The sequence below is a fragment of the Agelaius tricolor genome, unplaced genomic scaffold (assembly GCF_023055355.1).
Source record: "Agelaius tricolor isolate 1412-34295 unplaced genomic scaffold, bAgeTri1.0.p SCAF_3, whole genome shotgun sequence".
Classification (NCBI taxonomy): domain Eukaryota; kingdom Metazoa; phylum Chordata; class Aves; order Passeriformes; family Icteridae; genus Agelaius; species Agelaius tricolor.
Genome location: NW_027269263.1, coordinates 23,883,474 through 23,908,191, shown reverse-complemented (window position 1 = coordinate 23,908,191; position 24,718 = coordinate 23,883,474). Strand labels below are relative to the sequence as shown.

Here is a 24,718-nt window from a genome sequence, read left to right as displayed (position 1 = left end):
TTTATGTAAGTTCATAGTTTGGCAATAATTCAAGGCTTCTCGAAGAATAGGGTTAAGATGACACCAAGAATAGCTTCACTTCAAAATTATTGATGATTTTGGTAGAGAAAGATTTAAATCACAGGTTAAACTAACAAGAACTTGAAAATGAGCACTGGTAACAGTGATCAGGAAAAAAAATTGTACAAATAAAATAAATAGAATAAAGAGAATAATAAATAAATAAATATAATAAGTAAATAATAAATTGAATACTAAGATGCATTTGTAATTTAAAAAAAATTAGTATGTACCGGCAAACAATACAAAATTGTTGGTCAGCATTCAAAAAACATATCTAAATGAGGAATGAGATTGTATCTCTACCTGTTTCTACCTTTCCAGTTTCTACGTAGTCAGATTATGAGCTCTCAGTATTAGTAATCTCACATATATAGACTAATAATAACCACTTTCAGGTAGTAGAAATTATAAGATTACAAAATTTGGCAAGTAGATTTCCTGCAGTTCCAAATATAACTTTATTAACTTAAGCCATGTGATTCCTTAAATGAAGTTAATAGAAAATTACACAGAGGCATCGTAGCAGCTGAAGAGAAGAAATCCTTCCAACCTTGAAAAAAAAGAGAATTTTTATCCTGTCCATTTAAGTCTGCTGTAAAAAGGCAGAGGCAAAAATTTATTTACCAAGGCAATGACTAAAACAGGAGACTTCAATCTAATCCTTGTACCCTTCAAGAAACATGCATTTAAGTCAGAATGCCAAAACCCTAATTATAGTAAATCTGCCTAGAGAAGCCCATGAAGAAATACTGCAGCCTTAAAATTGTTACAAAACACCCAAGGGAAATTCTGTTCTGTGCCTGAGTTCAGCTGCATTAAAAAAAAATAAATTAAAAGTTGATACACCAAATGTTAGAACAGACTTTGGATCATACCTTGTGTCACCCAACATTCTACCCTTAAAGGCAGCCAACAGTGCTGACCTAGAGAACAGTGAAACCAGCCTGAGATCAGGTCAAGCCTGCAGTAACTGCTCCTCCTTCTGCAACACCTTGTGGGTCTCAGACTTCATAGTCAAAAGGTGCTGACTTTGTTTCACATGTGTACCAAACCAACTTTGTAGAATTGCCTTCTCCAGTTGCCTTTAGAGCACGTCCCCTTTCATAGTTTGCATGCCCCCATTTTGTTTTTAGCTATCTCACCAAGTTTGACATTGCTGTTTTATACTTTAGATGGCTATAAAGGGTTGTTCTTTACTTATCCCCTCCTTGTGATGTCACAGACATAGGCACTTGCCATGTCCTCCCCTTTAGGGACTGAGAAATATTAGCCTACTTGCCCAGCTGTTCCAGGATTTAGACCATCTCTGTCACCCTTCATCCTCTCAGTTTTCAATGATGTGACAGGGATGACTTTTTCTCAGATTTCCTCATTCAAGATGAGGGCTCACCAAGCAGTCATACTGACATAATGATTTTTTTTGTACTCTACTCCTTTCCTAATTGCTCTTAACATTCAATTTGATTTTCTGAATGTTATTCAACATTCTGTAATTAACAGTGCATGAATATAAATGTCAGAGAAGAATAAATAAAAATGATGGGGTTACTCAGAAAATTGTCAGAATGTAAACTACCAGCAATTAAAGTCTTCCTAATTATCTCTCTAATAAATAAAATATAATAGTATGTCCAGCAAAAGTTAAATGAGTTAGAGCCAAAAAAGAATTGTTAATACTTTAGAAAGACAGAAATTCTATCAACCCATTAAGTGAAGATGATATACCTTTATTAAAAAGTGCTTATGTACCAAAAAGAAAAAAGAAAATTTCTCATCACTGACATTGTAAAGTCTTTTGGTTGCTGCAAAATGTTCTCCATTTTGCTGGTCCTGAGCATTTCTAGAAATTTCTAAGATCTAAACTAATTCACCAACTTAAATGTGAGCAGATATTGCTCAGGTATGAAGCAATGTGATTCTGTTCTTTTCTTGAAAGCTCTCAACCAACTGCAACAAGTAACTACAGTCATTCTACATGCCCAAGTTATTATCAACTCCATAATAAAAAATTCTACAAATACTTTTCCTTTATCTTTAGTCCTGAAATCAAAATCAGAGTCTAATTTTTGTTTTAAAAATAGAGATTATTCAATCTCAAATTTTTATTAACCACTCCAAATTGCTGAACATGAGACCTATAACTGACCACCATCATCAAGGCACAATTTATCCTTATTTGAAATTATAACTTCACAAAAATAATGTTCTGGGCTTCTCACACATTAAAATAAGTAGGGTTTTTTTTGTGGAAAGGATAAAAATACATACACAATAGAAGTAAAAAAATACCCCAACATTGAGAGTGAGTGAGTCACTCTAGTGGGAAATCACTAGAGAACAGCCACCCATACTGATCAATGTAAATTAGATCTTTTGTCTTGTAGAAAGAAAGAGTAATGTGACACTGAAGTTGCAGAGCACATGCCAGGGACACACTGCTGCCCTTATTCATAGGCCTGCAGTCAGCTGGTTCTCCTCTGAGCATAAGTTTGAAAGTATAATACCTATGATACACTATCTGAAACCTGCACAAGGGTAAGAGATTGTTAATCAGTGGGAATGAAATTGTTCCTAAAATTATCTATTTTTGGCCATTGCAAAGGGTTAAACAGAATTGTGAAAAAATGTGCCATAATATGACTAAATCTTCAAGAACTACATGATGTTGAGTTGGACCTTTTTTTCCCACGTTTTTTCCACATTTTTTCCTTGTTTCTGCCTTCTATATAGTCTTGCCTTCCTTTTAAGAATAAAACTGAATGATGTATGACTAAGGGCTGAGGTATATGCAAGTTTGCGTTTGTATGAGCTATGAATAGAATGGTAGAGGCTCAGGAGACACCTAATCTGAACTGACACTCTGACCAGAAGATAGAATTTGTACTTTACAGAATTTCTAAAATTCTGTCAATATCCTTTCCTATAAAAATCAAGTCACTTGACACTTTATTACTTCCCTGGAACATGGGACAACACACATGACTCTCCTCTTAAAGTAGAAATAATCTGGAAAACACAGAAAGGAAGAATGCAATGTATCTGCCACCTTATTAGAAATATCTTTTTCATTTTTACAGATAGTGAAGAACAGCTATTAAATTCTGACATACCCCTTGAGATCCATGAGGGTATGATGCTGTCTCCTCTGGCTTGCTGAAGGCCAGAGGACCAGCATCTAGAATCCAGGTGGCTGCCCCTCTATCATAGTACGATCAATTCTGCCCAGCTGCTCCTTAGAAGAGTACTATGACACTTTATTGATGAAACTTTGAGAGTTACTGATCTTACATGCTCCATCAACCCAAAGCTCCTGATCATCCTGTGAGCAATGAATATTGCATTTATCCCATGTATGTCATGTAATTATGGAATGGTTTGGGTTGGAAGGCACCTTTAAAGGTCATCTAGCCAAACCCCTTGCTATGGGGAGGGGTATCTTAAACTAGACCAGGCTGCTCAGAGCCCCTGACCTTGAATGTTTCCAGGGATGAGCATCTACCTCCTCCCTGGGCAAACTATTCCAGTGATTCACCATCCTCACTGTAAAAAAAAATTTCCTTACATCTAGTCTGAGTGTACTTGCAGACTTGACATTTGTAAACAGACTGATATATAACCTTGTTGGATTGGGACACTTCACACTGAAATATTAATAAGTAACTGAAGGTTGCTGAGAGGAATCGAGAATTCAAGCAAGAAAGAAGTCCTGACCAGTGACTCAAGATAATTAGAACATTTTTCTGACATGCAGCAAGGTGGAAAGGGAAATGTGTGAACCTGAATGGCATTGCACAAGTTTGCCACAATAATGTACTAAGCAAAAACAACTGAAATTATTTCCTATGTATAGGAAATTATTTCCTAAACAAGAATCCAAAGTAGATAGTGAAATTTTTATTTTGACTGCCTTTCTAGTCAAAGATATCAGGAATAGTACTATAATTTATGGCTAGTAAAAACGCATTTATCTATTACTAATGATTTAACCAAAGCAAGTTTCATAGTATCACACAATTAGAATATTTTTTCATGAGTCAAACTATCAGAAATGTTCATTGTTATGACAGCTAGAAACACTTGAATGTGTAATCTGTCATAGAACATATAATAAGGTTCATGATATATTACAGAATCTGGAAAATCACCCATAATCTCATTTAAAGGTAATGACACCAGAGGATCTACTCTGGTCTGCACAAATTATTTCTAGCAAGGATTTTAAAAGAGTAGGATCTTTTACTCTTTCAGCAAACATCTGAAATTGCAGGTTTGCAGCTGTAGGAATAATACATGTACAGAGTTAATTGAAATACTTATTTCCCATCAACACCTGAAACAGCCTTTTTAAGTTTCAGAAAGCCTTCCACAGAGCTGAGAAAAACATCAGTTTTAAAAAGCGTGTTAGAATTGTTTTCCTTTTTAGTTAGAAATGTAAATATAATGTTTAGTTTTTCAGAAACCACTCAAAATTTAGATTTGCTTTTTCAAACTTTATGTATGAAAAATTGAGCCTTATTTATATAACACCCCAAATACAGGTTTATTTTTCTCTTTTTCCAATGCATAATTTCAAAAATCCACCTTTCAAATTTAAAAGTTCATACAAAAGCTGTACAGACATAAATCCCTGAAAGCTAAAGGTTCCTACAATGCCTTACAACACAAAACTCACTAATATAGCCTAAACTATAAATGTGTGAAGACATGGGTAAATTGTGAGCATAATGAATGCAGTGCTAACCTCAGCAGCAGAAACATGTCACTATATTTTATGCAGTGTTTTCATAATTCTAACTGGCAGATATTCAGCATTTCAAATGAAGCTAGATTGTTGTAGTCATGTTACATGCTTTCCCATGCATTCAACACTCAGGCCATGGAAAAGAGCAGATGCTTCCTCTAATAACTAACTCACTGTGACAAAGAATATACTAAAAGTGTACATAATGCAGTTTATGCAAATGTTAGTGGTTGTGTTTGGTGATGTAGTGTAATACAATAACAGTTTTAATAAACAATTCTCAGTTTAGCTGAAAAAAACCAATTATAAACAAGAAAGCAATTTCCAGTTTAAATATCCTCCTTTTTTTCTATTGTTTTCATGAAAGATATTTTAAAAAATTATGTCATGTTTGAACTTGAAGCTGTGGGAAAATGCCTCGTTAAAATAAAGGCTATTATGTTAAAAAAAAGATAAAGTGAGCTTAAACCTAAGCTCCATGGAAACAATACTTCTCTGCAAGATGCTTATGCTCTAATGCCTACGTTTTAAACATACACAGCTCCAACAGAAGCAGCAAATATGAAAACTAACTCCTCACATTATAAGGGTAGTAACCATGGAAAATGATACTGAGAAACCTTATATGAAAGTCAATATTAGACAGCAAATGCAGACAAATGGTTAATGCTCTATGTTAAGCAGACTCATATTTCTCACATTTTATAGCTTAATATCTGTCAACTACTGTGCCATTAAATGAAAAATGTATGTGTTGCTATGAAGGGGAGAAAAGAACTGAATGCACTTAAGTAAATCCTGAAGCAAAACACAACTGCTCTCTGAATAGCAACCTTACAGCTGTACACTGACTTGATTGGAAAGCAGATAACTTCACTAAAATTATGGGAGACATTATGGGAGAAATCTTCTTTGAAAAGAGAGACTTAACACCATGTTAACATGTGTTAATCCATTGTCTATTACAAATAACCTATATCTTTTTAAAAAATATTCTATATCTGCCCCTACATCTTTTTCTGAAGTAAATACTCAAAAATTTGCAAAATGGAAACCAATTAATTGATATCACATATAATGAAATTGATAGAAGAGACAAATAAATATTCGCTACATCAGGAAAGACAATTTTCCATGTTCAAAAGTTTTTGACAATGAAGAAAGAAAAATTTAAGTATGTTTGGTATCAAAGTTATTACTGCAATAGCATAAACCAAGACTCTCTTAGAAGAAATCTCTCCTACACATGCTCCCACAGTAAAATAGAAAGAACAAGAAAGTGTTTTTCAAAATACTAAAGTTATGGAGAGTTGTATTGTCAAAGCGAAAGAACTTTGCTGTGAATCTTACTTTTATTTGTTACATAACTGAAGAGAAAAGTGAAATACAAAATTAACAGGAAAAAAGTTTGAGATTGTTCTTTAAAGATCCCAGCAGCATGCAAAGTTTGTGAAAGTTAATACTTCCTAATTAAATAGTACAAAATAAACTTTGCAGATATTTCAGCAATGTGAAAACTAAGCCAAACAGTAAGAGACAGTTGGAGGGAAGTAAGCTACTGTAAGCTAGAAGTGATGCTTAAAAACAGTAAAACAAGTTATTCCATGGCAACAGGGGAAATATGCACATTAGCACTAAACACAAGTTAAGAGGATATTGCCTATAACTCCTATATTCCTAAATAACCCAGTGATTTTCTATTTCATACCGTAGTTCAGAACAGTAGTTCTGAATGGGAACTCTGCTGTTTCCTGGCCACAAGTGTGCCAAAGCCCGCTAACATTCATAACAAGGATTTTTAGTTCTATGGATACAAAAAGGTTGATGTTCTATGGATACATTGCTCAGTGCTATCTCTTCATACTGCCTATATTCTTGGCAATTTTATGAGGGCTGATGTGGCCATGTTGAATTTCAGCAGGTAAGATGAAAATATAAGTAATAATGTTCAATACATGAACATAATTACTTTATTCATCACTGAAGGAAAACCATTCCACTAAAAAACATGCTACTTCCATATGGCACTTTAAACAAGAAATCCCACCTTTTTATGTCAAAGTTCTATTGCTTTAATTGTTGCTATGATGATGTCTTAATTCCTTGCAAATTCTCAGGCCTAGATATTGTGAAATGGAAACAGAATGTAAAGACTACATAAAATGAAATTAATGAAGATTATAAGGGAACCTAAATCACATTTTCAATAACATTTGAACTTAATTTTTTTTCTATAGGTTCTCTGCAAGATTCCAGTTTGGAACAGTGACCACTCTGCCTATTTAACAAGAATTAAGGGCTCTTGCTTCAGGTTTGCAGTCATACTAGCTGCAATGAATACTTTTATTACAGATACTCTCTGTTAATGTTGTTGATTCGTTTATATACAAACAAACTACTATGTCAAGAGTTTCCCAAAACCAAGATGGTAAAAAGTTCTCAGACAAGAACTTTTTCCCTAATAATTCCATTGCTCTAAGTTCTGATTCATTTATTTTCTTATATTTCATCAAATAATAACTCATCTTCAAAATAGCAATGTAAATGCTAGAAGTTAAAAACTCAAGTAATTTGCAAATTCAAGATCCTTTCAAATTTTCATTATTGAGAAAACAGTGTTGTTAAGTAAAAGAAATTTGCTACTTGGAATGCCGGGATGTCACATGAAACCACCTAAAGCCAGACAACAGGAAACTCTTGGCAGTGGGTCTTTCTTCCTGGATCAAAAAATGACATTCTAGCCACTAAAAATCCAAACTGTGGAGTGTGAGGAGTTCTTCTTTGATCGTACAGTCCTGATGAGACATAACTGTCTGTGGGAGAAAGATGTTAAGATTGCTATCCTTGAGAAGCACCTCAAAAATTGCTCAGGAACCTTACAATAGAACATTATTGCATTCAAAAGAGACTATAATAAAGATACACTCGGTCTGTCCACTTTGCAAGTGGGTAGGAAGGACTGAAGGAAAGCCTTCTGCTTTGTCAGCTGTGTACCCTAAGTGCCCTGGTGTTTAACTTGCACATAAATTCAGCTCAAAAGCTAGGCATGTGGTCAAAAACATCCCTAAATTCATATCTCACACTGGCTGGCTCACAGTGGCTTCCTGTTCAACAGAAAAGAGCAACCAGTCAAATACCTTCAGAGATGTTGACACTTTCATAATGATACAAGGAGCAAGAATATCCAGATGGGTTTCTGAAGGAACATTCTGCTGTCAATATTTATTTTTTACAATGCAAAACTACTAGTTCTATCAAACCAGTGTGAATAAGGGAGTATTTAATCACCTGCCTATATACAACATATTACAACAATTCACTAAAAAGGCTTCATGTGTATATAGAACTGCTGTCTGTATGTAGTATCTGCTAATCAGAAAAGCTAATTAGGGACAAACCTTTTGGTTTGCAAGTAGTTAGACTGTTGGGCTAAAACACTGTCTGAGAGTTATACACCCAATTTTGCTAAATTCAAAATTAGGTAGCTATAAATAGGACTTAGCATTGCCTAAAGGTTTTATTTTCTCTCTTTTTCTTCACAGTATAAAATATTGGGAAACAAAAACTACGGCGTTATAAAACTATAGCATCTCCAAAAATAATAGTTGGCACGATACTGTCAATTTATTAATTTACCTCAATGTCTTCACACCTACACCTTTTATCTCAAAAAAATGCAAAATGCCTGGTGGACTGTTCGTGTTATACAGAGACACATTTATAACAAGTTTTTTTAAAAAAGCTATCTCCACCTTTCACCAAAGGAACACAGCTATTCTCCATACTACTAGGAGCATTACTGTGACTTCTTTTTTTTATAGTAGATTTTATGAAACAAAACTGCTTATTGCTTCTGGAAAGTGAATAGAGCATCTGCATTCTACAGCAATATATATGATGAACATCCTAGGTAAAAAAACATGAAACATGAGATTTCCATTTTCTAGCAGAATTGCCTTTTTAAATGACCTTAAAGTAAAAAGAAGTATTTCACTATAATTGGCAGATCACATTTTCTATCCAAAGTAAATCCAAAATACGTTTTCATGAAAACATGAGACAATGTAGTCTTATATATTTCCCTTTGATGTCTTAAATAAAGTATCCCCCAAATTCAGTTTCATTTATTTTACATCCAGTTCATGAGTTCTTCTCAACTACAGGTTGCTAGTAGTGAAAAAAATCATAACAATCAGTTTGGGATTTTAAGAAACTCTAAGTCTTAGACTAATTTTGAATTTTGGTGAAAATATAAGGTATCTCTTTATAAAGTTCCATTTGTATGGAAATCCAAGTGGGGTTGAGCACATTAATGCTTACACTTAAGAAATTCATTGATTCAGGATCTATCCCATTTTTAGACTCAGTATAATGGATACCATCATTAAAGGTTCTCAGTAAATACAACCACCAGACATGACTTTAAACCCAAGCTATGCATTTCCTTTTGCACTGCAAGAGAGGATTCACAGTTAGATAGTACAAAGTTGTTCTTTTAAAAAGTCCAGCTGCCAGTCAGGTCTTTTCTTCAGAAAGAAATCAGGTCTATAAATTTTACAGACTTCTCATGGACTCACTCTACAAAGACATGATTTTCTGTACTATAAAAACTGAAGTAAGAAAAAATATCCCTCATGGTTCCAGTATTAGCTTAGTTCTCAGATAAATTTTTAACATAATTAAAAACAAACAAACAGAAAACCCCATAGAAAATAGGCTTTTATGCTCAAAAACAGTCCCAAAATGTCAAGTGTCTTTAAACAGCCCTTCACAGAAATACAACCTGACACAAAGCTTGACTGCATGGCTAATCAGTGTAACAAATCCATGTCACAATCACCATGGCCAGATATCTCCACTCAACTGATATCTTAACTCCAGACACCTCAACACCAGCACTTTTGTGCATAAACTCTTCCTCCTGTTATGACGGTAGGAGTAACAAATACAATGTATCTATGATGGGTTTTTTTTCCCCCCCAGGAAACATTAATACTGAAAAATTAGTAGCTCCATTTGGTCAGAATAACCAGGAAGATCAACATAAACTTTCAGGTTTTAATATACTGCTTTAGTATTTTTGTTATGAAGCAGTTGAAGTCCAAACATTAAGTTTTTAACATTAAGTTGGAATTGCTTTCATGAACGGAACTAATTGTGATGTGCAACTGCTATCTATTCACTGGGCAATTCAAAATAATTTTCCATTTTCCCATAATTTGAGAAGCAGAACTGAAAGCAAAGACATTCCATGAAAGTGTGTCTTCTGGTTGCCACTAAATTTTAAACCACAAAACAATAAAATGCAATATAGTTCTACTATGTAAGATCTTCCCAGATTACAATTGTGACATGCTTCAGTTGGTATGTGACAGTGCTCAATTCAACAGTAATTTCTACATGAATTTGAATACCATGAATAGGAATTAAATTTAATCTTGTAAACCACTCCAGTCATTAATATTTCAGATTACTTCTGACATACATCAATAGTTCCAGTACATTTTGACACTTCTCTCCTTTCTTTCTCATCCTGTTTAATTTTGCTGTTTCATGATCACACCAAGAGATAACACATCCCAGCAGTGACCAGATTTACACAGTTCTGGACAGGGATAGCCACATTTTCAAAACCAGTCATTTACCAACTGCATAGGCAGTCCTAAGCTTTTAAAGAAATAAACTCATCTGAGGTCCCATAGCCTTGCAGAGGATTATAGAACATAGGTGTTAGCAACAATGTGAAAGAGATCTCTGGAAGTCATCTTTTCCAAACTTGCAGTTGAAGCAGAGCTTAGGAGCTTGACCAGTCAATTCTGAAAATACCCAAGGATAAACAAAACAGACTATAACTTCTCTGGTTATACTACACACCTGTGTAGTGGTGTGTAGATTATACAACTAGCACAATAAAAATGCTTTTGCAACAAGACACTTGCAAATTTACATGGGCTACTCCAAATTTACACTGGAAATTCAGAAGCTACATATGCAATACATACCACATGCAAGAATAAAACGTTCAGCTTCATTCCTTAAAACACAATCAGAAAATGTAGCATAGCACCAAAATAAACCACAATTTTTTCAATATACTTATTTCCTATCACTGTTCAGCGGGGTATAATCATCACCTGCTGGTTCTTTCTAGGCAGAACACATATTGCACTTTTCAGTAGCTCCTTCACTGTGTGGGTGATGTGTTCCTGAAATTACTAATAAGACTTAAACTTACTGCAAAGGAGACAACACTGCAAATCAAGAGTTTGACAGAAATATTTTTATGGGTAGTAGAGCTTCATATTACTCCCATTTATGTAAATTTATAATCTAATCTACTAAATTAGGAAGAAAAAAATATTTTTCACTGAAGGTCAGAAACTATAGGAAAGTATTACAGATAATATAACAATCTTACTCTGGCAATCCATACTCAGACATATTTTAGGTCAAAGCTTTCCCTACTTTGTCTATATCCTCACTAAATAAGGAGACAGGTTTCCTCCCCTGTAACATAGAAATTAGATAATGCCACAATACTTTTTGTTTCTAATTTTGGAGAACTTCAGCACTAAGTAAAATGAGCCAAATCTGCTTCTTTACCAGTCTAGTTTGAAATTTGCTTCCACTGAATGTACTGAAAGGTCAAGTTATTAATGGATTGAAACACCAAGATGAAATATTTTAGCAATTATTGTTTAATTAAAAACATGTTCTTTGATTTTGTCTGTTTTTATTAAAAAAGAGAAGAAATACTTCCTCTTTTATAGTACCTCCCCTGCACCAGAGCAGTTTACAAATTACTTGAACATTCATCACATTGACCTTAAAATCTAAGAAAATTTTTGAGGCAACTGAAGAAAGAAGGAGTTCAAACCAAAAGAATATGTTAAAATGAAAAGAAATAATGCCAAATAAAATTCCCAATATTAAAATTCTTCAGAAAGTGATAACAAAGACCCATGCTGCCTCTCTCCAGAGAGTGTCAGTATGGAGGGTTTTTTAGTAGCAGATTTGATCTCTATGTGAAAACTGAGTTAGTGCATTACTAAAATACTCCATTCATCTCTCATGTATCCTGAGCTGATTTTGAAAATGTAAAAATAATTGCAACATAATGATTTTCAATGTCAGGCTTTCTACAGGACAACCTTAACTAGCTTCTACAATACAAACAGTATACAAAAATCTCTTCCCATCAAAAATTAATTTTTAAAATTTACTAAAAGAAGTACAGACAGACAAAATGACCTTCTGGAAGGCAGACATGAAATAAATAACCTTATTAACAGATGCATCAAATCCCAAACTTTAAATATTCCCACCATAGCCTGTACTGATGAAGAAACTATTGCATACAATTCTCATCTCCTAAAAATGTAGTTAGGAGTCCACTTTTTCTACCCTCCCTCTAAATAAAAAGGCTTTTTGGGGGGAATGTCTCTCTTCCACAGGAGAACCCTTGATAAAGTTGCTAGAGTTCCTAGCTCTAGGAATCCTAGAAATATATAAGCAGAATGTTGATCAGTCTTAAAGGGAAATGTCAAGGTCTCCCAGAATTTCATTCCCTCTTGAAAGATGAAAAGTTGACACTAAGCTAGAAACACAGCATTTAAATATTTAAGTAAATTTGCCAGATATTTTTGTGAAGAGCCATGCTTCCCAGCGACTGGCAACACGAAGATTTATACTTACAGCTTTTGAATCAAAGTTCAATTTTTCCATAGCAACTGCACTGCTCTCTTTACAGACATTATTTTCATTTTGTAACAGAGGTGTAACAAATGAGCGTGTTCCTTGCTGTCATCATGTCAAACACACGGAATCACTGTCAGAATTTTTAAGTTGTACATACAACACAATTCAAGTCACAGTCCAGTCAAGCTGACCCAGCAGCATCTTAAATGGGACAGAGCTAAACCTGCCTTATCTCACAATTACTTTATATCATAATTAGAAAAATATGCTGGCATGACTGTCAGGATTAAGGTGTGTGAACTGCTTGCTTTAAACTGATAATACTGAAGGGATCATATAGAACTCTGCAGCACTCATCTCTTTGACATTGCAGACTGCCCTCTATTTATCTCTGTAAATCAGGCCCTGTTTGCCCCCTTAGCAGAGAAATATTCAAGGTATGCTATACATGAAAAAGAAAATGGAATTATATACATACATTCAGAGTATGCTGCTCTATTCTCAAGAAAATGTGAATATGTATGTGGGTACTGAATTTTTGCCCTAAACCAAAGATTAACTCCAGAATAAAGCAACAGCCCACATTAATCCTAAATCATAACCTACAAATGGAAAACACTCTTTGCTAAAATAAGAAGACAATCAGTCTGTCTCAATTCCAGACTCCAAAAATCCAGCTGCATATTCTAAACCCCTGAAATTTTTACAAGGCACAAAGATTTTTCCATAAAGCTCTTCACCAATTTTGAGACTGTAAAAGAGTTGATTGTTCTGAGAACACCTGTATTACTGCTATGCTAGGTCTTAAGTAACATTTTACGCAGAACATTCTATAATAGCCTTTCTAAAATGACACTTCCCAGCACAATAGAGACAGCAGTAACACACTGCATGCCAGAAGTACCTCCAGACAAGCTTTTTTCCCTAACTGCAAAAAAGAAACCAAGTTTGTCAAGGAGATTACTGCCCTCTCCTTTGGCATACTGAAAACTGTCAGCTCACTAGGTCACAGATGGACATTTTCATAATCTCACCTAAAACTCAATTTCATGTTATCATTGTGCCTCTGACTGTGTATATAAAGCAAGAATCAATCTTTATGTTTGTTCACCTTTGATGTGCAAACACACTATATTTATATGATTGTAAAATCTATTTTTAACTAAAGGAGAAGTGTAAAATGAACTTGTTTGAGTCCAAGAGTAACTGATAGAGACTTTTCCCTGTTTTTGAACCTTTAGGAGAGTACAAATTTTAAGATACCATGTCAAATACCCTTATCTCACTGTTTCTTCATGATGAAATCTGCACTTTCTGATATGTTAGTGCACTGACATATCAGAAACATATTTTTGCACTTTTACCTAAAAAATGCTATTGCACACAATATATAATTTGTTAGACCAATTCCAGATACTGTTCTTAATCCAGAAACTTACATATATACTTTGTGTTTTCAATCCCTTAGAACAAGATGTTCTCTGCTACTTTCTGAAGTAAATGTGAAAGATCCAACAGATTAGCTAACAGCTTGAAAGACTGCATGCACCGATGGCAACAATTTATAAAAAACAAAGTCACGGACTTTTAGTCTGGAGGTTTTTCACTACCTAACTTTTTTCCTTTCTCCCATAAAAAGAAATCAACGAAAGACCAAAACTATCTCTGTCGTTAATTTTTATGGATAGAAGCAATCTAGAAAGGCAGTCTGTCATATCATAAATGAAAGCATAAGAAATATACTCTTTTTTGTATTTATAATTAAAAATCTTATTGTTCTCAGAGCAAGAAGGATGAGATCTCATAAGTCTGAGATTAAAATATAAGTACAATGAATAACACTCATTCAGGAATCACTATCTTAAAATTTACATCATAGTTGGAATGACTCTCTTTATAAATAGGAAAGACATACCAACCAACCAAACAACCACACTTGATTACACATTTCAAATGCATCCTTCGATTTTATAGCACCATTTATGTATACCTTACCTAAAGAACAAACAAGGAAAACAAAAATATTTTCTAAAATTAGGAAATAAAAATGGCAAGTATATTCATCATAGGCAAGTTTAACAACAATTAAAGCACAGGTGATATTTAAATAAGAAAAGTTCCATTTAAGAAATACGTTTTGAAACAAATCTTTAAAAATGAGGAATTAGTAACTAGTACTCCGATTGTAAATCGGGATGATTCCAACAATGCCCCACTTTGCCAAATGTCTAAAATGATGGATAGTATGAAGTAGGAAACAGCTTCTGAAAGGGGAAAGGAATATAAAGGCTCCTTATCAAGAGACAGGGCAGTGCTCATTGTTATTCAAGCACATGAGCTGCCATATCCTGTTTCCATTGACTGCAGGGAAGGCTTCAGCATTGACTTCAAACAGGTGCAAGTCCCACGAGACTTAAAGGGAATAAAACATACAGTCACGGTATGAAAGCAACAGTGTATGAAGTGTGGGGAGACAGGATATGGAATTCCAATGTGGTACACAAGAATCTGACAAAGCTATTTAAATGTAGTGCCAAGTAAGGATGCAACTGGAAAAACACCAGCCATTTCTAAACAGAAATTTGGCAGGTCTTCATTCAACGCTACAAAAAAAAAAGTGCAGGAAAAATGTTACACAAACGAGAGTGCTAATTTATAGTAGGGGGAGAGAACAAGGGAGACCCAGAAGCAGCAATAAGCATCATCCTGTTCTGGAGCAATACAATATCACTTGTTCAGGACACAGCTGCTGGAATGCCTTGGTAGATACTGTAGACTGGTCTGCTCTGAGAGTTGCTGGGACTTAGACTCAAATATATTACCCACTTCTATTTATTCTCTTCTGTGTTATGATGAGCATTTGAAAACGTTTGGGAATTTTTTCTTCAACTTACATAATCTTCAAAAAGAAGTCTTAGGCTATATTCTTACATCAGTTGAGTTATGCATGATGTCCTCAATTAATTCTATAAAGAAAGTAGCTGAGATGTCATTATATTAATTAGAAGCTGGTCAAAAATAGAGTACTTATCCCAAAGGAAACTATGTGACTTCAAAATTTCTTTCCAGATGGAAAAGAAAGCTATCCAATACAGCAACTATCTGTCTAAAATAGGGGTAGTAAACACCAGTCTCCATATTAAACTCTTATGAATAATTATTATAGCAGGATGACTGAACCTCAACATTTAATTTTGGAAGCAGCTTTTGACATTAAACTGAAGAGTGAAAGTAGCAATTTTGAAGGGAATCAGGCAAGACTATAAATAACTTTAAAGGTTAAGGCAGAGATTAGGCATCTCTTCCATAGTTACTAAGTTTTATGATGAAAAGGGAATCACATACCTGTGCAAGCATGGGAAATCCGAGGTTCCTGCATCCATTACAAGGTGTGAGTGCCTCCCATAAACCAGAGGGTCCACAAGTATTTTCAGCTGCATCATCATCTTCTTCCTCCCTTGGTGATAAACGCATTGAAGAAGGCCTCTGGGCATAAAGAAACAATACTTTCAAATTAAACACAGTGATATAAACTGTAAAGAAATTTTTTATCTTATGAACTTAAGAGCATCCCATCCAGAAATACCAAAAGATAAACTGCTATTTCAATCCAAAGTACCTACTGTTAAACTGTTGAATGAAAATACTTTCTAAGGAAGGTACATATTGAGCTACCTGCAATTATACTTTAAAATTGAGTGAACATATTAATATACCTACAAAATATTTATTGTCTTTATTATCAAGAAATTGGCAATTTCTACTTCATTTTACTTAAAAATTTGCTGTAATATCATTAAGTTTAGGATATTCTACAAAGAATAAAAACTAACATTTGCCTGGATGGGTACAATATTTTTGCAGACAAAAACTACTAAATCAGTCAAAAAATGAGGTTTTAGGTTTTGCATTATATTTATCAGTAATAAATGTGTTATCTTATTTTGTAGGCAAAAGATGTATTTAAAATGACCTGTATTATTGTGCTTTATAGTCTGAAAGGGATGAAAAGTATCAGGAATAATCACTGACTTATAAACACTGTGGCTTACATAATGATCTGAGTGATAAGGGAAAAATGCTGATTTTTGCTTAAACCAGTATCCTAATTTTCTATGACAGACAGAAATAGGAACAGTGGTCAGTTCCCATATATTTATGCTATTTTGCTACACAGGAAAATCCACCCCAACTGAATTGCACTGGTAATTTTTACTAATTTTAGAAGGAGGAGGAAAGTTAATCCAGTAATGAATGACTTAAAATCACATGTCAACACAAATTGTTACAAGTAAAAAAAAAAAGTAATTTTCACACAGTAATTCTAAATTGGTATATGAAATAGCTGTTCTAGCCTGCTTCAAATTTGCTTGAGCAGCCTGCCTGATACTAAATGCTGTGTTTAGGACCATTTCTTTCAGAAGTGGCTGGACCAAAATAGCACTGTTTGAGACAATGGCTGACCACAGCTATCGATCTGATGGTAACATTAACTCTAAAGCACTGCTATGGGGTCCATATAAAAATCATCTTAAAAACCCCAACACCTAATTGCAGATTATTTTAGCCAATAGAATAAAGAAATGCATGGAGTCTGCTGCAAGGAAGGGAATAGAAAAGTGAAAGAAAAGTAGGAAGGAAAAGAAGTAGAGAAACAGCAGCAGCTCTAAAGATGAACACAAGCTGATGGAAACTGTGGAAGCAAAGGCACCACACAGACAGGCACTAACTCAAATTGTGTAACATCTGAGGATCATTCAACTCTTGAGCTAACTTCTTAACACAAAAGTTGTTGGTATACCACTTATTTAAGCAGGGAAAATATTTAGAAATTCTATCTCAACTGATGCATCAAAGATGAGAAACACAATATATCCCACTCCATTATGCTGATTCCCCTCGGTTAGAAAATGGTTGTTCCCTTATTGCAGACTTCACTCATCTATCCATATCTTGTAAAGTTAGGTGGATTTATTTACTTTTTATTTTAGAAGTCAATTTCTAAAGCATTCTTACCGTGGTATTTCATTAGGTTATTTTGACACTCTAGTAGCACCACAGAATGTGTTGCCATAGCAACCAGTATTCTCACACTGATTATTAAAAGCATCGGGTTAATTCTGAAGAGTGTAGGTCATGAAAGACTATTATTGCTAGGTATTTGCATAGACAAAGGAAGCAGACTAGAGGTATTTCCCCTCTATTTATGACACCATCTTCCATGGTAGCTGCCCTACACTTGTATTTTAAATTTCAGATTTGCTGTACCAGAGAATAAAGCATTTCTTGCCCCCTGGAGTAAAAAGCAAAGAACTGCAGCAGTGCTCAGCACAGGAAAGCAGGTGACACACATTAGCTGTAACCTTACAAGCCAATGGAAGTGAATGAATACAAAAGTCATATAAAAATGTCAGTGCACCCTGTAAAGGTAAAAAACACACACATAAGTGAGAGATTTTCAACACAACTAAAGGAAGATGAATTACAATAGAGTCACTGAAAGGGGACCATATGAGTATTTAGCCATTACAGGAACAGAGTGAAAAAAACCCATGCCAAACAATTATTGAATGGTAAAAACAAAATAGACAAGCAGAATGAGAGTTTTACATTTCCCTTAGATGTATTTTATATAAATAGCCTAAGATAGAGTGTGAATCACAGGAATTTAATGTCAATGTGAATGAGAGGAAGTGCAAAGTATCTAGTCAGATCTCCTGATCATTAAAAAAGGATCAGTCAATGCCAGAGTTCATTGGACATATACTGGAACAAAGTGGTTCTGTCATGCAACTAGACAACATAGCTATGAACATGATACAGACTAATTTACAGACTATTGTAGATCAGGGTGAGCTCTTTTTATACTTGTACAGATTTCTGCCACCAATAAGGCACTAAAAAGGCACCATTAGGAAAAGTCAATTTGGAGGGTGAAGAAACAGTTATTGCCATCACCTTTCTCACCCATCGCTGCTTGACAGATGCCCAGTTCCTCCCAGGCAGTGGGAGAGAGATATGTGGAAATTACTGCAGGGAAAGAAAGCTGCATTTGCAAGGAGGAAGGAAGGAGTTAGTAACTGCATGAGAGAAAAGGGTCACAAGTGCCCCAGATTTGATAGACTGGGGTTGCATACCCTGGGAAGAGGGATGCATCTGGAGGAGGCAAACGAGATACAGAAAAATCTAGAATCCATTCACAGAGTTCAGATTGTCACACAAACCCATAAAACTCCAAACCCAGACCACACAGTTTCCTGTTACTGTCTCACAGCCTCCATTCCTTTCCCAGAACTCCCTAATTTTTCTGTTCTGTTGTATAATTTAATTTTGCCTCCTTAGAGGTCCTTTGAACATGAAAATCTAATTCTGTGTGTGCTACTGGAAAGCCTTGATATAGCCCTGTAGGGAGAATTTTAGTAAAACTAAACTTATTTATGCCCACTTCTCAGAAAATAAATAAATAAACAGAGTAGAAGATATTTCTGTCAACTAAAGAAAAACAGGCACCATTTAGAACCTCTTATTTATGCCTGTTTGGAGTTAAAACAACCCAAACAAATGTAGTTAAAAATGCCATCTAAATCACAGCTACTCAATTAATTGAATTAGACATTATGAAATGGCAAAGCCAATATAAACTGCAGTACTAAGCTTCAGTAAGGGAACTTCTGCCTAAGTTAGAAGAGACGACCATAAGAAACATATATCCTCAACAGAACAGACAGAAAACCTTACATGATATTAGATATGATATGCAAAAGGAAAATTTGGTAGAGAAATTGCAAAGATATTAATAGAGAATTAAAGCTTTATTAAATTTCTGGGTTTTACTGGAACACTGAATCAAGTATTAGACATTGCTTGCAATAATAAAAGGCTAAGAAAGTAATTACTCCGAGTAAAGAGAGAATAATAATGATACAGCAGTGAGAGAGTAGTAAGATCTAGCATAAGGACATTCTACCACTCCAACTAGTGACAAATTTTCTTCAGACACTACTAAGCCTATCACATCACCTCCCATTTTCATACTTAATGAGTATCTAAATCATGTCTTCCAAAATTTAGGTATGTAAGCCTTCCTTTTCATGCCTCCATGTATATAAATGGCAAAAATTTGGGTACTAGGACACTTTAGACTGAAGGACACTTTATAAAGAGCCTATTTACTTTCAAAACATGTATGTGCATCATATTGTGCATAATATCCAGTTATTGTCTATCACAATAACTTGGAATCTCTATCCTCATCTAAGAGAGCAAGGCAATATTTATCAACAGAGAGAACGATGAATACAGAAAGAAAAAGCAGAGCAAGTTTGTTCTACTCTTGAAAGTCAACAACAAGAGAAGGTGAGAGTAGCTTTAATCTTAACTATTATTTACAGTCACCAAGTTCACAGCTCAGCAGTTGTACACCATGCATAAAACATACATAAATACCTTCATGTATGGCCTTCGTTTTATCAAATGTTAACTATCTCCCTCCTAATATATGGCCTTATTACCTAGACAAGTTTATTTAAGGAATACAACAAATTATAAAAGATGTCTTATTTCCTTTCAGTCCCTCCATTTTTCTCAGCTTTTACTGAAGACTGGTCTGCTTTCTGCCTTGACATTTGTAAGCAGACACTGCCAGGAAAAAATATTACTCAATTCCCTTGTTTCAGAATACATAGGAGACTTTCCTGGACTAGTCCAGTGAAACCTAAAATGAAACATCAAAACCTTTACTTCTTGTATGTGGTTTTTTCACAATATCATCCAATTGCAGAAGTATTTCATATACCCTTTCAAACAGTATCTGCTAGAGCCAAACATCATCAGCAAATTATTAAAGGTGCAAAATAACAGGACATTTACTGTTTGCTATTGCATCATAGCTCTGGAGACATGAACATTCGCTTATCATTTATCTTCATTAGGAAACACTATTTTTAAATGGAGCAGTAAAGATGAAATCCAGAAGGCAATATTGTTCTGCTTATGGGAGGCAGATAGCAACCAGACATTTGATAAGCCAAGTGCTGCCACTCAGTTTGAAACAATGAGGTCAGTAGGAAGTTTCTTCTTTAGAAATGATTTGTCAAACACGTATTTTTCTATCATCCTAACAGAGATGGGCTTCTAACTCTCCTTGGCCCAAAGGACATGTACCTTACACTGTGAAATAAAAGCAAAAAATTACAGGTCTGTTACCTAGTATTCTATTTTGACATTATTATTACTAATAACTAATAGAACAGGAAACTGGTCCTGAATTTCTTCTATAAATTTGGATGAGCAGGTCTATCTCTGCCACAGCTGTCCCCAGCAGCTGCAGCAGTCAAGCCAGGGACAGAAGAGCTGGAACACTGTTCTGTGCTCTCAGTGCTCCCCCTGCTGCTGCCCAAGCTGCTCTCAGGGGAAAATGCCTGAGGTATGCAGAAGAAAAAAGAGCATTAGGGCATGACATATAATACAATCAGTTACTATTTTTCTACAGCAGCATCCCTGCATTAAGCAAGTACACCCTTCTGAGACTGAGTAAGGATCCTGAAAAGGAGGAGCCTCAATTATGACATACATCCTATGTCTCACAGACAGTGAAAGGTTTTGGGAACCTGGGCACATTTTTCCCACATCCCCCAAGGCCTTCTCCCTACTAATGATTTTCTGTTTCCCATCCTCATTATTTTGTCTTTCACCTTACACTGCACATCTGCTGCTGTTCTTTCACTAACATGTTCCAAGTCTGCGTCTCTTTCATTCGCTCTGAGTGTGGGTAGAGTTTGACTGCACCTCCTGTATTCTGCAAAGAGTCAGGAAGACAAAGACAGTCTTGTACTTACAGCAGCAGAATGATGGAGAAGAGTACTCTGCACCTGCCTCTGCCTTAATCCCTGTGGGATGCTAGACATGTCATCTCAACATCTCCAAGATGGTCGCTAAGTTTGTGCTCCTGATCTGCTGGCTATGCTGAAACCGAAGGTGAGTTTGCACAAATCCCGGGCTACATCAGGAATCATCTTGGGAGACTCTGCGTCCATTCTCAGTGGTATATGAGCCTAAGTACCCTGCAAATCCCAGCTCCAGCAGTCCCAGATGTGGAATCTTGGTTTCTACACCACTGCACATCAGCCCAGTTGCATGTGATATTTTCTGACTGGGGCTCCCAAAGAAACACCACATCTGAAGCAGTTACACCCTTGGAACTCAAGATCACTGTGATATCTGATTCTGAGGAGATATTCCTGTCACTTGAAGTCAGTAGAGTCAAGTGAAACGACTGCATGTAGCAAACACAAGATGCATTAACTAGGCAAATGTGATTAATTCACATACATTCACATATATACACAACTATGTGGTGGTGTAGCTGCTGCCCCTCAGTGGGGAAGCACCATTGACACCTATCATGATGAGCACCCCAAAATAAATCACTCTGTCTCCAGAGCAGGATCTGACACTATACAGGAAATACATCCTGAAACCAAATGGCAAGTATAATGCACACTGAATAAGGTCAAAATTTTAAGTAAAAATGAGATTATCAAATGAGTACATCTGGACATGTATTGAAAGTAGAGCAATAAATTCAAAATTTTAATTCATCCTTGCATGTAGCATAAATAACAAATATTAAGATGATTCTAATCTTTGCACTACTCTCATAGAAGGATGAAACCATTCATAAAACAAAAGTTTTAGAATTTAAAAACCTAATAGGTGATCTGTTTTCTCAGGTGATCAGTTACGGGACCCACAAAAATGTCCTGAAGTTGTGTCAGGGAAGGTTTAGGTTGGATATCAGGAAAAGGTTTTGCACCCAGAGGGTGTCTGGGCACTGAACAGGCTCCCCAGGACAGTGGTCACAGCATCATCCTGACAGAGCTCAACACACATTTGGATAACAGTCTCAGGCACAGCGTGTGAGTCTTGGGGATGGCTCTCAGCAGGGCCAGAGAACTGGACTTGATGATCCTTGTGGGCCCCTTCCAACTCAGTGAATTCTGTGATTTAATAAAAGTTATATGTTTAATCTATGGATTAAGCTACTTCTCCATAATATATCAAAACATAGACACTTCCATAACTTACTCTAATATGTGTTTGGGACAGGATTGAACTGCCAAATTAATTTCTCTTACTTAACATTAGCTAAAATAAAGTGAACCTGTGTTTAAAATACTTGTCTAACTTTGAGCACATACCTAATACTAATAAATCAGTCCATTTGCACACTTAATTTTAAATGTTTAATGTCAAAGCATTTCAAGTGCTTTACTTTACCATGAAAAAGAACTTGGCACATGAAGCATAAAGCCCTAAAATAGAATTCACCCAGGAAGTCATAAAGACTGCAAGGACACTCTGCTACAGAATGCATCTCTAGGAACGCCTTTCCATCCCACAGGCATAGTAGATTTGACCTGTGTTGGTATGTAAGGAAGACTATACACAAATATGGGCTGTGCAAAAAGGGAAGGAATTTGGTACCTTTATTTTTGAGTCTTGAAATTGAACCACAGTTGAACCACAGAACAGTTGCAATTAAGTTAATGGAATTTCTCATGTTAATGACAGACTTTTGCGTCTCCCTGAATCAATATGCACATGACTCACTCCAAAATGTGACTCACCGAAAAACTCATGCACCAGATGAAAAAGAAGAAACTGATAATGAAGGGCATAGGAGCCCACAGAAAAACAAAATCAAGTGTTAATAATTTAAAAATATTAAAGAGAATTAAAGAATTAATTAAATACAGAATGTTTGCCCTTGCATAAAGGAAAAAAGTCATAATTCAAAGTAATGTAAGCCACTTTTGGCTTTAAATGTGTCAGAGAAAATACTGCTTGGAGAATAGTTACAGAGGCATCTCTGTATTTACAGGCCTATACCATCTGAATGTTATCATATAACATTTGAAAATCTCAGTGCTATGTAATTGCCATGAAAATCAATTGTAAATCTTGCATTTTTCCTCTTTTAAAATTGTGAAAGAGAGGGTGGGTAAGTGGGTGGCAGTATGATGAAACTTATAGAAAACACATTATTTCTCATGAAATAGAGCAGAAGGAAGAGAAATTAAAATAGGGAAAAATCAGGTGGCAAGAGAGTAGGCAGAAGTCATCACTTTATTACTCCTCCAGTGCACAGTTTTTTATTTAGCACACATATTCTCAGTAGAAATGTGTAAATGAAAATGCAGTTATTATTCCATTAAGCTGCTGTTGCCTTAATAAAGAACATAAAAGAAAATCATACCTGAATAGTCAAAAGCACTCTAAAGAACTATATGCAGTACTGCATTAGTCATCTGAAGGTGAATGCTGGTTAAGAGTTGACAATCAAAAGAGCTTTGAAAAGCATTTTTGCTATGTGATTTACAGATCCAGCAGTAACAAATTACTTGTGGTTTGCCATATTGGCAGCCAAGTGCTAAACATAATGTAAACACAACACAGTAGAACAGTTAACAGCTGAAATGTCTTAGAAGGCTATAGAAGTTGAAGGCCTAACTAGAAAAGATCAGTCAAAGAATAATCTACCTTTTGTTCTCAGAAGCACAAGCAATGGCTCAGACTCCTCTAGAGGTGCTGAAAAAGATCACACACACACATCCCATCAGAGATGCAGCATACTATCAACTGGAGAGCAGCTCTTGATGCAGCCTGATTGACATGGCATGTGGAAGCAGCATTCAAAATCATCTCCACTAGCAAGGCAAAGTCTTTGCTATGGCCAATAGGAAAATCTGCCAGTGTGAAGCTGACATACTGCAAGTTGCTGCTTTTTCCTGTCTTATATCATTAAACCAGTGATATCACTGCAGTAATCTCACCAACCACTACTGCCAGAAGATGTAGGACAGGGTGTGCTTTTTCTGTGCTAGCTCATTGGTACTGTTTCCTTTTGCCTGTGGTAGATTCAACGCCACACATTCAGATCCACCGCAGCACAAGCACACCTTTATGTTCTTTTCCAGACACATTCCTAAGTAGCTGAAGACTTAATATTTAAATTCTTTCTCCAGCCATCCATAATATAATGTCTTAAAGCTCCTATAAAATACAGATAAACAAGTCAGTAACAGGCTTTCATCTATAACTCCTGTGAAGCACTGTGTTTCTCAGGAGGTATCAATGACTAAATAAGCAATTGTGAACTGTTAAAATTATTTAGATTTCTTAAAGGAAGCACCACTGGCAGAGACAAAAGTGAGG

The 24,718-nt window shown here is 35.4% G+C and overlaps 1 protein-coding gene across 9 annotated transcripts in view; it reads right to left on the bottom strand.

Annotated features, from left to right (window-relative positions):
- ANKS1B (ankyrin repeat and sterile alpha motif domain containing 1B) overlaps positions 1–24,718 on the bottom strand; it is a 408,171-nt gene that overhangs the window by 292,201 nt on the left and 91,252 nt on the right. For all 9 annotated transcript variants that reach the window (XM_071423209.1, XM_071423211.1, XM_071423210.1 and 6 more), the window contains one exon: positions 15,848–15,988. In XM_071423209.1, coding sequence (XP_071279310.1) covers positions 15,848–15,988 — 141 coding nt within the window. The remainder of the gene's footprint in view (positions 1–15,847; positions 15,989–24,718) is intronic.